The sequence below is a fragment of the Pholis gunnellus genome, assembly GCF_910591455.1.
Source record: "Pholis gunnellus genome assembly, chromosome: 10".
Lineage (NCBI taxonomy): Eukaryota > Metazoa > Chordata > Actinopteri > Perciformes > Pholidae > Pholis > Pholis gunnellus.
The window spans coordinates 15915136-15929660 of record NC_136537.1 but is presented as its reverse complement, the minus strand read 5'-3'; the positions used below and the strand labels follow the sequence as shown (position 1 = coordinate 15929660).

The following is a 14525-nucleotide window of genomic DNA, read 5'->3' as shown; positions in this document are numbered from 1 at the left end:
CACTGGACTCTACAGCCATGCAAGCAACATTGGGTGACTTTACCGAGACAATTTCCATCATCTGATTATAACTGTGACTTATTTGCTCCAACAACTGAGCTCAATTTTGCTGCGTACACTTGATATCTTTAATAATCGAGCGAGTAAACCTCCACGCGCTCGTCTAACGGGCACTGTGGCAAATGCCAGAAATATGTCAACACAAGTGTGGATGTTAGGACCTTTCAATTCATTCTAGGGGACATAGATGTGTGAACAAAATGTTATGGCAATGCAATCAACAGCTGTGGAGATATTTCACTGCTACAAGGAAAATCAGGAAATCACCAAATCAGTAGGATCAATCCTCTGGGAACCATGAATGCCTGTTTCATGGCAATCCATCCGGTAGTTGTTGAGACTAGAATGGTGGATTGAACGACTTTGCCAGGTTGCACCTACATTTTCCAAAATGCGTCTAAAGGGAGCGATAAAGAGGCCTTTCATACGAGGGAATCATGCATCCTCTTAAAATCTACCACGCCTCGTGTGTAAACAGTTGGTCACAAGTTTCAGAGGTTATAAGAGGCCATGAGTCACATGATTACACATATTTATCTATTTTGGTAATCTGTCTTTCCGCGTCTGAGCTCAATCGATTCTCGGCAGACATATTCACAATTAACTCTCAGATTTATGTTGTCTTTGTGAGACGAACTCCTGGCTACTTGACTAATAGCTTTAAATTCAGAGCTTTTTACCTTTTTATGAAATACAACATTAAAAGGGAAGAAGAGCAGGGGACAAGAGCACAGGAGTTTTTAACATTTTTTTGAGTGTTACATCATCCGCAAATAAAATTCATCACAAGACCCAATGCGTCCTGGGTGGCTTACCACCTCGGCTAAAAACATTCCCGGGGGAAAACCCTGCAGAGGGTGGAGAACCTGAACCATTACAACAGCACATTATCATCAGACCAGTGTCACTGTGTGACGCTGTCACACGAGGCTACGAGTTGTTTGGGAGATGAAGCAGGTAACTAACGACTGCTGGTTCATGAAGGTTTGTAAGTGCTTCGTGTTACTTTGGTGCTCTGTACGCCATGATAAGCATCTTTGTGTGCTTGCGTTGGATATAAGTGTTCAGGGCTATTAAAGCAACACTAAGGTTACTTTTAAGGTTTGTGGTGTTTATCAAGTTTAATATCAAGATTCCATACATCACTGATGGTTCTGCTTGTGACCACGTTTCCTCTTGGTTATACTGTTTGTGTTATTTATAAAGACTAAAGCCCTCTGCCACATAAATAGCTGTGTAGGTTTTGAGCTTGTTTATACACCTTTTCAGTACGATACTATTTGTCCCTGTTAGCCTCATAATGTCTTAAAGTGACACAATAAAGTGATGATTACCAGACTTCTCTTAACACACACTGCTATTTGACATAAACCTCAACAGGGCTAGCCTGTTCAGATGTCTTTGTGATTTTTTTTTTATATTATTGTGTCGACTTTCGGGAAACACACTAATGTGCCAACAAAGGCAGTGAAGGAGAAGACGAGATAATAAAAATACAGGAAATGAATGCATTCAACATGTCTGTTAGACCTCAAGGACGCACAAAATGATACACACAATACGTTTTGGTGAGTAAAAAAAATTGTTAAGAAGAAAACTCCACAGGGCACCTTTAAATGTACAAAGCCTGTAGTGATGTTTAGTGATGTTGAACAAACCGGTTTCCTACTTTCATACGACTCACAAATTCTAAGTTGTTTTTGAGTGAGTTCACACTTCTCCTAACCATGCCTTTAATTTTCCAGCTACAAATACAGCCTGTAAACATTTTAAATATATAAACATGTAAAATATAAAGATATTTGGGTTCTCTCTGAAATCTTTAATTAGCAGTGGCATTGTAAAATGTCATTCTAGTGTAAAAAAGGAAAGAATTGCTTCTGTACTAACTGCAAAAAACATGAGAAAAACTATTCGTATGTAGTACTCAATGTACACAATAAATATGCCGTGTAAAATTGGGACACAGTCTGTTGTTGCCAAACCTCCGTCCACTGGAGAGCAGGAGATTTGAAATGACACCTGAAAGTCCTGAGTGAACGCGGCTCTTGGTGGATGACATAAACATTCAGTTCCTGCTTACTCAGAACCAGGAACTACTACAAGAGGCCATCGTGGCATTCTGCCCTCCACCAGGGCCAAAATAAGTAACTGACTGAATCCACACTCAAATTTAGGAACCCACATATTTTGTCATTTGTTGACAGAGGGCTGGAAGGAGAAAGATATTCACATGGCAACACAATCACGACACATAAATATGAGTCTGACTTCTGACCTACAAAGCATGTTAATTATCTCTCATTTTCTTTTAATTCTTCTTTATATACAATAACAGGGAGGTGGATATTTGAATTGCTGCTCACTGACATTAAGACAGTTCAGTTTCAGACTAAATATGTAAAATTGTAACGTGTACCATCAAGTATAGAAAGTAAAAAAAGTCACAGTATGTCATAAAGATTCATCGTATATTATGTGATAAGTTATAATTTAATACGAGATAAAAAGTCATAGTATAGTATGTAATGAAAAGTAATAGTACATTATATCATCAAAAGTCATAGTATAGTAAGTGACAAAAGAAATCATAGTACAGCACACAATAAAAACGCCTTTACGTTGTTTTTTACTCTGTTCTTGATTTGTGTTGAGCTGGCCGTACTGCTGAGGTGACCGTGGAGGTCAGATGTTTTGTTCTAGTTGGACCGAGAACTCTTTGACTGCTCGGATAACACGTCTTCAATAACGCTGCGGCCACAGATCGGCATCTTCTGTTTACTCCTGTGTCTCATTATCGCTCTGCTGCTTGTATAACCTTTTATTTTGTGTTTATGGTGTCATGTTGCCCCGAGAGCTGTATTTAAATACACAGGATTTTAATCTAGTTGAGTGACGAATAAAGTCTGGTCCAGACCTGTAATGTGAGCTATGTTTGACACGGACCACAAGGTGCATATGAGAAAGAGAGAATTGCTTTCTGTCATCCTCAAGAACATTTTACTACCGTTATCGAGGGCTCTCTTACGTTTTTTGGTCAGTATGGGAAGAACCAGAGCCATGAATCATGACAGATTTGGCTAAATGGAGGTTATACAGGCCGGATGTTTGGATGCATGGGTGTGCTTTTGATGCCTACAGGGTCTGAATGTGCACTCCCTATCAAGGTCAAAGGCTCTGACATGGTTTATGTTGTGCGAGCGAGTGTGCGAGCGAGTGAGCGGGGGTCGATAGACTTCCCTCTCAAGGACAGTGGGACTCAGTGTGAGGCAGAGCAAGGCGCTCTACCGTGGGATAAGTACAGGTTGGATATAGCAAGGGGTAGTTAAGTGGAAAAGACTAACAGATGCTGGGGCTAGTTTACTCGGGTGGGAGGGAGCCTCACCACAGCTTGAGCCCTAGCACCCCAACACACACACACACACACACACACATACACAAGTGAGGCTGCATTCTCACTGTGGCTTAGAAGAAACTATTTTACTTCAATGGCTGGAAAACAGTTTTGTATCTTTTTATTTAAACAGCTGAAGTCACTCAGACAACAATCTTCTCAGTAAAGATGGACGCATCTCCCGTCAATTTCAGGACATTAAAGCATCATAGGGCTGAGCGATACGGCCAAAATCTTCTATTCTGATATAGGTCATTTCATATCTTGATAAATATATATATATATATCACAATATAAATAAATGTTCTATAATAAATAATCACATGGTAAAGCCTATTTTTGTATACTACTGTGTGAATTAAATACGTGAAATAAAAATTACTGAGTGTTTTCTAATCTTCTTACGAGCTCTGCATGTTGTTTCCTCTCCCTGATAGTAAAACAGCTGTTTGCTTCAGCTTCGCTCCCACATGCAAGGTTCAGAACATAAAGCGTCGTCCAACTGACGTAAATATTGCCCTCATGCAGTTTGGCCGCTGGTTAACATTTCTCACAAATTTAAACATGTGGTCCAGATGAAACCCTTTATGATTGTTACATTATCTGGGGGAGTCCTGTGTTTCTTATTATGAATGGGAAAAAAAAGAGTTGCCATCCAATTAGAAACAAGAGACTGTATAACTTCAGTAAATGCATTAAACAACTGGCTCTGTTGACATCAAGTTCTTCCTTCCTATTCAACTTTAGTTTTCAAAACCTCCTCAAAAAGTTGAAAAGATAAATCCACATCTCACTCACAGCAGGGTCACAGAGGGAACACCCCCAGTCACAAACACATAGAAGCCAGGGAATCATTTCTGTGCCATCACACATGACCTCACCAGCCACACACACACACACGCACGTGCACATGCACACACGTACATACACATACGTACATACACATACACACACACCAACACACACACACACACACAAACCACTGGCATACCAGAGTCTATATTTAAAATATGCCCGAGGGATGTTTTTTTATTTTCAGCATTTAGACATTCTATCAAAAGTGGTCACTGTGAATATTTGGGTGCAGAGAGAGAGAGACTGTGTGTGTGTGTGTGTGTGTGTGTGTGTGTGTGTGTGTGTGTGTGTGTGTGTGTGTGTGTGTGTGTGTGTGTGTGTGTGTGTGTGTGTGTGTGTGTGTGTGAGACTGGTGGTAAGTATGACAAAATATAATCACAGCATAGGAATAGCAAAGAGTCAACAGCTTTTTTTTACAATAAGATAATAAATGCACATTCAGAAAACGACAATAAGAGTGCGATTACGGAATATTTGAGTCAGACCCAAATAGGTACAAATTTGCCAAGGCTGTAAAATACCACCTTCCAAACGTTCCAAATACAGCCCTATCATCCCACGTCTCATTTTCAAAGCCTCTCTTTTCTCCCTCTCTCCTCCCACCACAAATCCCAGAACCTCGAGCAGCAGAGAGCGAGAGAGCGAGAGAGAGACAGAGGAGATGAGGGGAGCATTTAAATCTGGCGTTCCGTGAGTGGTCGGGTCGGTGTCTGGAAATCTTTCACATCCTGTTTACGCCGGGCAGATTTCAGCCTGGGAACCGCAGAGAGCTGGCAGGGCCTCCGCCTGGACACAGCTCCTCTCTCTCTTTTCTATCTGCTCCCTGCCTCCCTCGCCTAAAGATCTCAGTCTGCAAACCTTTCCACGCCGCCTTCTTCCTATCAACACCTTCAAACCTAAAACAAACACGTCTAGCTCGCCCGGCTGCCCGCAGCCGCAGGCATATAAACGGCGAGGTGGAATGAGAATCCTTTTTATGTCGACCAAATGTGGGCCAAATCACACAACACCCCCATTTCATTTCCAAGTAAAGGTTTAATACAGCTATGTTGTGATATTAACAGTGTCCTATATCAAACGCAAAGTTCCAGAGAATGAAGAAGTTTTCATGCCTGTGAAAAAATGGGATATTTGAGCAAAAATACAACATCTCAAAAGTCTGCTAAAGGAGATCAAACAGAGAAGATTAATGAACAAAGGATCCGTCTGTCCTCTCGTCTTGATCAGTGTGTAGTTTTGGTCCTGTAATCATTCTCCTCCCTCACCTCTTCCGCTCATACTCAGCGGCACTTGCACGATTTGACGACCATATTGGAGAGTTGCTCAACACGTGGCGTGCGGCCTATGAAGTACATAATGGTGAGGGGCTCCAGGTCCTGAGGAACGCAGCAGGGCGAGGCGGAGGCCTCGGGGTTCAGCCTGTTGTACAGGGGCAGGATCTGACCAGGGGAACGACATCATCAGAGTGTGTTAACTTTGACATCAGTTTCTTTACATGAACAATGAGCTCCTACAGAACCACAACGTTTTCTCAAAATTAAAGCAGTTTTTGTTTAATTCACTTGAGACACTTTCTGTATTCGTGTTTTGTTTCTTGTCACTGGTGTGTCGTGTGCAGGCCTCAGTAAGGTGATGTCATGCACATTTTACACCGATCATGATTTAGCAGCTTTGAATCAGAATGTGATGACAGTTGTGGGGTTGTTCACTTATATTGATTGGAGACTGTTAAAGGAATAGTTCTACAATAATTACCTGTCTCCAGTCTTTATGCTAAGCTAAGTAGCTTCATATTCACAGAGTGGGATTATTAATCTTCTCATCTAACTCTAGGCAAGCAAGCAAAAAAGCTTATTTCCCAAAATGTCTGACTTTTTCTTGTGAAGCAGCAGCTAATGAAGCAGATTTCTCTTAATAAATAATATAAGAATGTGTTTTTCCTAACTTAGATAGCTATGTATTTAGTCATGACGATCCAATAAAATAGCAAAAAGTTCTCAGGGGCTTTTAAAGAAGGCTGTGTATTGTGTAAATGTATTACTGTCTGTCAATGTGTTTCCTTTTTTGTCCTTCAAATACTTTAACGTGCACAACAAAAACTAACAAACGCCCTCAAACCAAATAAATCAAATGGTGTGAAAGCCACAGTGACAAAATGTCTCATTGCCGCAAATCAAGTGTCATATAAATGTGAAAAACCTAGAAATCTAATGAATAAAGGACACGAAGAAAGAAAAAGTAAATTAGGAGGTTCTGTAGGAGCCAGTGTGGCAGCTGGCCAAGTCATACTCTATGGGACAAAGCTAAGTGTACTATAGAGACGGAGGAGTCACTTCAGCTGTTGAAGTTGTTTGTGTTCGTACTGGAGCAACTGTTCAGAACTATGTTTTCATATGATTTGGCTGTGTCACTCTTTCCGGTCACATTCTTTCTTGTTATGCTTCTGTTGTGGTGTTTTACAGTCGTCTTAAAAGAGACGTAGGTATTCACAAAATGTCCAGACACGTCAAGGTATTCGTGTGAGGAATCAGTCATACGTAGAGCTCGGATACCGACTGAAATATTTTGATACAAGTACATGATTTTTCAGAACAAGACCAAAACAGAACTTTGTTTGACACCTTACTTTAACAACACAGCCATGTAGCCGCCATATTTAAAACACGTTTTGGATGGTACCAAAAAAGCTTCAACACCCAGTCCTGGTCGTATCTCATCTTACAGAAATACAAAACATACCAACTCACCATGTTATAGTGGTTGTTGGCACTCCAGATGTAAGGACAGTTGCCGGCACAGAAGTTGGCTTTGTAACCTTTGGGCTCATGGATCCACTTCCAGTTGAGGTCCCGCCTGAAGTCGATGTAGAGCGAGCGCAGGCAGCATCCCTGCTCTGAGCCACTGAGACGCACCGAGAAGAGACACAAGGAAATATTTCAACTCCCATCCGGCTTTTAATGGTCTGGAGCAAGGGACCAAAGTTGGGTCATGGGAAAATGGCAACTGGTCACCATTGAAGGGCCAGCCATCACAAGGTAATGACAATGCAAGCCCGCCAGACTTCCCCCCCCCGCAGCGTGAGGTAGTCTAAATAAAACACTGCACGCTTGTCGGCCTGCAGTCTAAACACACGGTCAATATTGTTAGTTTTGCCACACAATAGAAAAGAAGAAAAGAATTCCACTGCCCACCACAACTAGATTTTAGAATTATGAAACTACATGTCAGTGCGGTCAGTCAGTCACACATAACCTCACACACACACACACACACACACAAACACACATGGCCGGTTGGCGGCCTACCGGGAGCAGGTTGTGGTTTCGGTGGCGGCCGCCCTCTTCTTGCGGTTCTTCCTGGCCGGGTTGTCCACTCTGTCACTGGGCAGCACGGTGAGGATGAGGTGCGGCGTCTTGGTGCTGAAATCTGCCTGGCCTTTAACCGGACCGGGCTTTCTGAGCTGACGAAGCTGCTCGTCATCCACACCTACGTAGAGCAGTGTAACAGTTAACACAGTGGTTCTCTACCTGGGGGTCGGGACCCCCCCCCAAGGGGTCGCAGGATAAACCTGAGGGGTCGCACAACGATCAACACAAAATGAAATGTTTGTGAGTGTTTTTATCTTCGGGGACATTTCTTTAAGCTTTGATTGTTTTTGGGATAGTCTCCACTCTTGAGGTTGTAAAAACTATTCAAATGAAACAATCTGAAAGAGCAACATCACTCATTAGTGGAAGTTAAACGCAAACTACAGAGTTACACCTTTGAATTCCTACTACAGTGGTACTTCATATAAAGTAATACACTATGGCTTTATGCTTTTTACACAACGTGTTTTTCTGAGATGGCAGCAATTTGTGATTATTGCTGAACAAATACTACAGTACACAGACAGCACAGTGCATATATACACGCACACATTTATATATATAGTTGTTTCCTAAAGGTAACCTATTTCATGGGTTTTCTGGGCTCAATACAAGCCCCTGCTTGTATTAGTTTCAAAAGTTGATATCCAAGTAGTAAAAAAACAGACTTTGCCCAACTCAGTGTAAATCTTGAGGAGAGACATAATTTGGGGTCTAAATGAAGCAACACAGACCGTCCTTCCACAGCTTTACAGAGTGTGGAAGAACAGTGTCTCCATTGTTCCTGTACGATCACCATTTCATCATCTTTTGGGAGGCGCCTGCAGGATTATTGCTGTGCTGATAAATCTTACACAAGTGCTTTTAATGCCTGCACAGAGCTATTTATAACCAACCTGTCCAATTTCTCATCTCAGTGACCATTCAGATAAAACCGAGGCTGTTTAACGTTCAATCTTTGACACACTGGCTGTCATGTGTGTTTATGTATCTGTTTATGTGTCGTGGTTAATTTTCGCATGTGGCTGAAGTACAATTGATGTTGCATTCTGACCAGTCATCCACAAACAAACATCTACAGAGACTTCAGCAAAGTCTAAAATCATCATGTTCAAAACATGTTCCTTGTTCAAAATAACTCTGAAAAAGGAGGTTAAACTCAGCATTTTTCTGTAAGAGGAGGAACAATTTCCCCTCAAGTCAAAAATATAAATGCAGTTGAAGATTTAATCACGGAGGGTTAACCCAAGCCTCCCAAAGCTGCTGTAGTCATCCACTCTGCACATACTTGAATGAGTACAAAGCCTCGGCGGCTAACATGATCGACTTTGAAAAAAACAAAACGAGTGCAACAAACCTGCAAAGAGAGCCTCCAGCTCCTCACTCTTGTTGGGAACAATGTTGTTGGTGGACGGGACGAAGGTGCAGCAGGGACAGTGGACGCCCAACTTCAGGCCAAGATTGTTCTCTGATCAGTAGAGAGACACACATTGAGATCAGCTGATGGAGTGTGTGTGTGTGTGTGTGTGTGTGTGTGTGTATACTGTATATGAATCATTATGTGAAGGAAGTGCTGCTGAGGCCAACCTCGATCTGACACCCAGTCCTTAATGGTTTCGGTAACGTCCACAGAGATCCAGGCTCCCTTCTCCTTCGGCTGAACGGTGCGGGAGTCAATATAACGTTGAGTGGAGGTGCTCTCTTCATCTGGTTTCAGTAGCTGTTAAAACAAACACACACACACACACACACACACACACACACACACACACACACACAGAAACACAGTGATGAAGCTGACGTGCAGACAGTCAGTAAATGTTATAATTTCCACTGTGGTAAAGAGGGCAGCGAGTTCATCTTCCTACATTTGTACATAACACATGTATGGCACAGAGCCTAAACCAATAACAACCTGCAAATCTGTCATCAGGCATGTTTATTATGTTTACTCACTTTCCTGGGGCGAACATATTTCTGTGAGAGATGAGAAATGTCAAGTCAAAATACAAATATAGCTTAATTTGTGAAGATTTATTGTGATAATTGTCTTGTTGGCCTGATGCCCATGTTGCTGGAGGGAAAATCTACCCGAAAAATCTAAATTAAAAAGGTATTCCTGGTCACACCTTTTGGATGTGAGAATCATTTTTCAAAAGAAAAGAAACAAATCCTGCGTCTGCTTCTTTTATACCAAAGACGTACCTGAAGTGATTTTAAAGAAGAATGGATTCAGTGTCTTCTTCATAATTGTGGAAAATGTACGTTTACTTAGACGTAAAAGCTTAAAAAGACATAGAAATCGTGTCTCTCAGGGTTATTTGTGATGCTAATTCGGTGGTTCTGCTGAAGTTAAAGTGGTAAACAGGTGAGCTGTGAGCCATCACTCTGTTGTTTACCTGATAGATCTCCACTCTCTGCTCTGAGGCCCGGGCCTGCGGGTTGGGAGCTCTGAAGATCCTGAACTCAGCCTTGACCAGGGTGCTGTTGGTCAGGTCCACTCCACTCACGTCGAAGTGGACGACTCTGTAATGGGGGTCGGGGGTTGCAGGCTGTACCGCATCTGGATTTAAAAACAAACATAAAAAGGATGACTAATGATCCAACAACATCTCTTGACTTCTCCGACAGTGTTATATTTATAGTATTGGTTAAAAGCTCTGTGGGGCTGATGCATTGTCTCGGACATAATTACTGCTGATGAATGTCTCAAAACTAAATTATAGGATTGGAGGAAGTGAGTAAATGTGTCTGGTCTTAGGTTTAATATGGATAGCTGTTGAGTTCATGGATTTTACTTCATGAAACATCATCACAGTTATGTAATCATGTACCATAGTATCCAGAAACATTCTTCTTAAAAATTTCCCAAATGAAGTTTTATTTCTATATGTGAGAGCTGCGTGGTACCAATCACAGCTGACAGTTTGACTATAAAGCTGCTCTGAAGGCATCAGAGAATTTAGTGTCTTGTTCAAGAGTTCATCTACAGTAGCTGTTGAAGGATAACACCTCCTCCATTTTATGTCTCTGCCATTAGTAACCACCATGCACATAAAACTTGGCTTTGACTGGAACACTTCTTGTAAAAGGGTGCTGTTTTTAGTGGGATCTTTATACTTCTTCCCGAACAGACACTTTTAACCCAGAATTGGAATGGGAAAATGGTACTGATGCCTATTTAGTCAGTGCATTTCATTCTAATCATGTGATACATAAAAGAAAAAGGATAACGCTCGGTCTAATCTATGAAAATGGACTGCTGTGGCCATTTCTTTCATTAAATATTGGATATGCTACTTTGACCTCTTCTGGCCTCTAAAACTCCTTCAAATAAAACAATCTAAGAAGAAAAAACACTTTTTAGTTGTGTTTTAAGGAGGTGATGAATGTCCACAGATAGACATGGTTTACATTGTTGATTTGAAGTAGGCATTGTTTGTTGCAAAACAAACACGTTTTAATGAAACCCCATTAAATCAAGTCATTTGGATTATTTCTGGTGGGTTTGGACCCCTATCAGTGACCGGTAAGGACCCCGGACCACACTTTGGGAACCTTTGTCATACACATAGACTGTATAATAAGTCATACATCATAAATGGACTCACTTGTGTCGGTGCGGGGGGGCAGCATGTCAATCCTCTGCACCTCTTTAGCATAATAGTCCTCTTCGCTGCTCTCGCGGTCGCACGCGGACTCGGCCAGGCGCCTGCGCTCCTTCAGCAGCTCCCGCGTGCTGTTGTAGAGCAGCATGATCTCCGGGGGCACCGAGCCAGGCGGCGGGGCCGCATCCTTGCTCGGCGGGCTGCGGATGCGCAGCTTGCTGAGAATCTGCCCGCGGACCGCCTCGATGCGCCGGGACTTCTGCGCGTCCAGGTTGATGGAGTGGCACGTGTTGAACCCCTCCACCAGCAAAACACCGGAGAACCGGAGCAGCAGCAGCGCGAGACGGGGCACCCACATTGTCCGGTGAGGAGACGGAGGGACGGAGATCTCTGAGTGTCCGTGGAGGAAATCCAACTGAAACAATTGGGGTCACTAAAACTGAATCTTCAAACCAACGATTAAGAGATTTGTCCGTAAAGTGCTTTAAAACATTAAACTGAGGGTTAAACGCCCTCCACTGAACTACTGCATACAAATACTGGTATCAAATAAAGCCCACCCCAAAAAAATCCAATATACAGTTCTAACGGGCTATTTTGGTCAAAACCACATTCTGTGGAAAGGAAAACCACATCTGCTGACTTAACATTTAGTCTGCTACGGTAATTTTACAACATTGTTCATACATGCGCCTGCATATTTTAACACCAGACAGATAAAACGACGCATTGTCGTTTATTCATTAATCTAAGTTTAAATTATTAAATTGAAAATATAGAATCCGTTGATCCTTACAAGAACAACAAATGGCATCACACAACAACCAAACTCCACAGGAAAAAAACTCACATTTAGTGTTTGGAAATTTGGCCGACGCTTGAACTCCAATCTGGTGCGCTCCAAAGCTCCGCTGTCGTCCCGTGCCAGCGCGTGTGCGTAAAAGGTGAATATATTTAATTACAGTTTAACCGATAAATTAAGTTTCATGCGTCTCCGTTTCCCGTCGTCCATCCTCGGAATATTCAACAGCTTTCAGGAGAAAATACTCTTTGCAAGAGCTCAGCCCATGTCGCAAGTCCTCCAAACTAAAACCTGAGCAGCTCACTTCACTATCTGGTGCAGCCAGGTTCACGTGCCTTCACCTCCGAAAGACCCATCTGTGGAGCAAAAAACTGGCCCATACCCACTTCCAGAAAATCTAGTTGCAGCTTTAAAAAAAGCAAAAACCCAAATGAGGTCCTCTCATTCCCAGTTATATGTAAACAGAAAGCTGCTTGCACTAAAACGTAGAACGACTCTGTTGATTTATGTTGGGAAAACCATGGTGGGCCTGTTAATCCCCCTCACATAAACATTAAAACACGGAAAAAAGTCAGACGACATAAAAAGACATGACGCAGAAAAATAAATGAAAGAAGTCCTTGTGCTGGGAATTTAAAAAAGAGGAAACTTTACAATAAATTACAGATCCCCGGTCTAGATGAACTCCAGTCTGAAAACACAGAGACCTTCTGCATGATGTGACTCCATTATTGTGCAGCTCCTCAGTGAGAAATGCTCAGACAGAGGGAGGAGGAGGAGGGAGGGACTGGATGTAGGAGAGGTGGTGGTGGTGGTGGTGGTGGGGCGGGTTGCCACCAAAGTGAAGGGAGTGTGTGATTATGTAGGCAAGAGCCATCTTCCTCCCTCACACACATTTTGCAAGTTCTTCTCTCCACAAAAATGCACCGCTGTCTCCCCGCAGGTAAACATCCCCCCCGAGGACACGCCAGCTTCAAAAGGAAGAGTTCAAACATGTTGGGATCGATGCATCTTCTTAGATGAGAAGATTGCTAACTTATTATGAAGCTAGCTTCTGGGCCAGCAGTTGGTTAGCTCAGCTGTTTCCAAGTGGTGTTATTGTGAAGACGACCGGATGCCTTTGTTTTTCCTCACAGCCTAGCAACTACTGGACACACTGACTGCGTTAGAAATCAAAATAATTTTCTTTTTACTTTTAGTACGTACTGAAGCTGCCCTCACAAAGCACATACTGTTGCATGCAGTAGGCTTTCAATTGGGAAATACTACTTCACCTTGAACTTTGACCCTCTTGCTCATGTATCTGCTGCCGCAGAGGATTGTGGGTCAGAACAACCAGAGATGGATGCTGCAAAACATCCTGGTATGTTTGACAAATTGAGTATTGTGACATATTGATTTTTTCCTGGCATACTGAATAGTATGGAAGGACGAGTATTGGAACGCACAGACTGCATTTTTGTTTTCCAGTTTCCTCTGCTGTTCCACCGTTTGACATTTCCACTACTGGGGATAGTAACAGCAAAGAACTTCCATAATAATTATCTTGTATACTTCATTTTCCACCCAGATACACAAGTAGGACCTGTTAGGTCTGAAGAGATGCCTCACAGGAAGGAACCATAACAGTTTGGGTGTTTGGTGCCTTAATCACTGGCACCTCTCCTGCTACTCCTTGAATGGTAACCGTCCAGTTACAGAGCCAAGTCCTCCAATTGATATTCTTTAATAAGTGCTAAGTGCTGTCCGCTTCCTATTTTGGTTCCGCAATGGTTGATGCACTTCTGATGAACATTTAATTCATGATAAGTTAAAGCAAAATCTGCAAACTAGCACTTTAAAAGCTCAATAAATAACAAGGTATATCTCTTTTGTTAAATGCTGTAAAAAACAAAACAATTTAAAGGGATTTATGTCCCTGTTTTTAACACAAATTAAACAAATGATACATCACATGGTAATTAGTGAGCTTTAGAGTTTCTAGTAGGTGGATTTTGATACCTTTGGACAAAGCCATCTTATTCCAGTCATTTTGCTAAACAGTAAATAAATCAGCAGTAGCTCAACATTTACTGCTCACAAAATGCCCAAAATAAACCTTTAAACATCAAAATGATGAAATAGAAGACGGGGATAATCTATTAGTCCATGCCAGTGATTTCAAAATGCAGCTTTAGTTAAGATCTTATACTCATCCCAGTTTAAGGCTCGTTGTAATTTTATTAAAATCCCTCCACAACATCTTATCTTTATCTTTTCTAGCTTTCAATCTTGGCCCTTTCTTTCCTCTCTGTTCCTCTTTCGGTCTCATTGTTAATTACAGCTCAGAACTTGGAGAGGACTGTTAATCTGTCAGGGTTGGTTTTTATTGCTGCTCTGCTGCCATCCCATTATACCATTATTATAGTTGCGGGTGCAGGCCTGTAATTGCTCTAAGT

At 42.0% G+C, this 14525-nt stretch overlaps 1 protein-coding gene across 1 annotated transcript; it reads right to left on the bottom strand.

Moving 5' to 3' along the window:
- Positions 1-4880: 4880 nt before the first annotated feature.
- Positions 4881-12806, bottom strand: tgfb5 (transforming growth factor, beta 5). Its single transcript, XM_079167260.1, has 8 exons — positions 12136-12806; positions 11289-11700; positions 10077-10240; positions 9265-9397; positions 9035-9145; positions 7615-7795; positions 7057-7210; positions 4881-5748 (listed from the first exon to the last, which is right to left on the bottom strand). Exons 2-8 carry the CDS (start codon positions 11641-11643, stop codon positions 5590-5592), a joined length of 1257 nt encoding a protein of 418 aa, XP_079023386.1. The 5' UTR covers positions 11644-11700; positions 12136-12806; the 3' UTR covers positions 4881-5589.
- Between the last annotated feature and the right edge of the window lie 1719 nt (positions 12807-14525).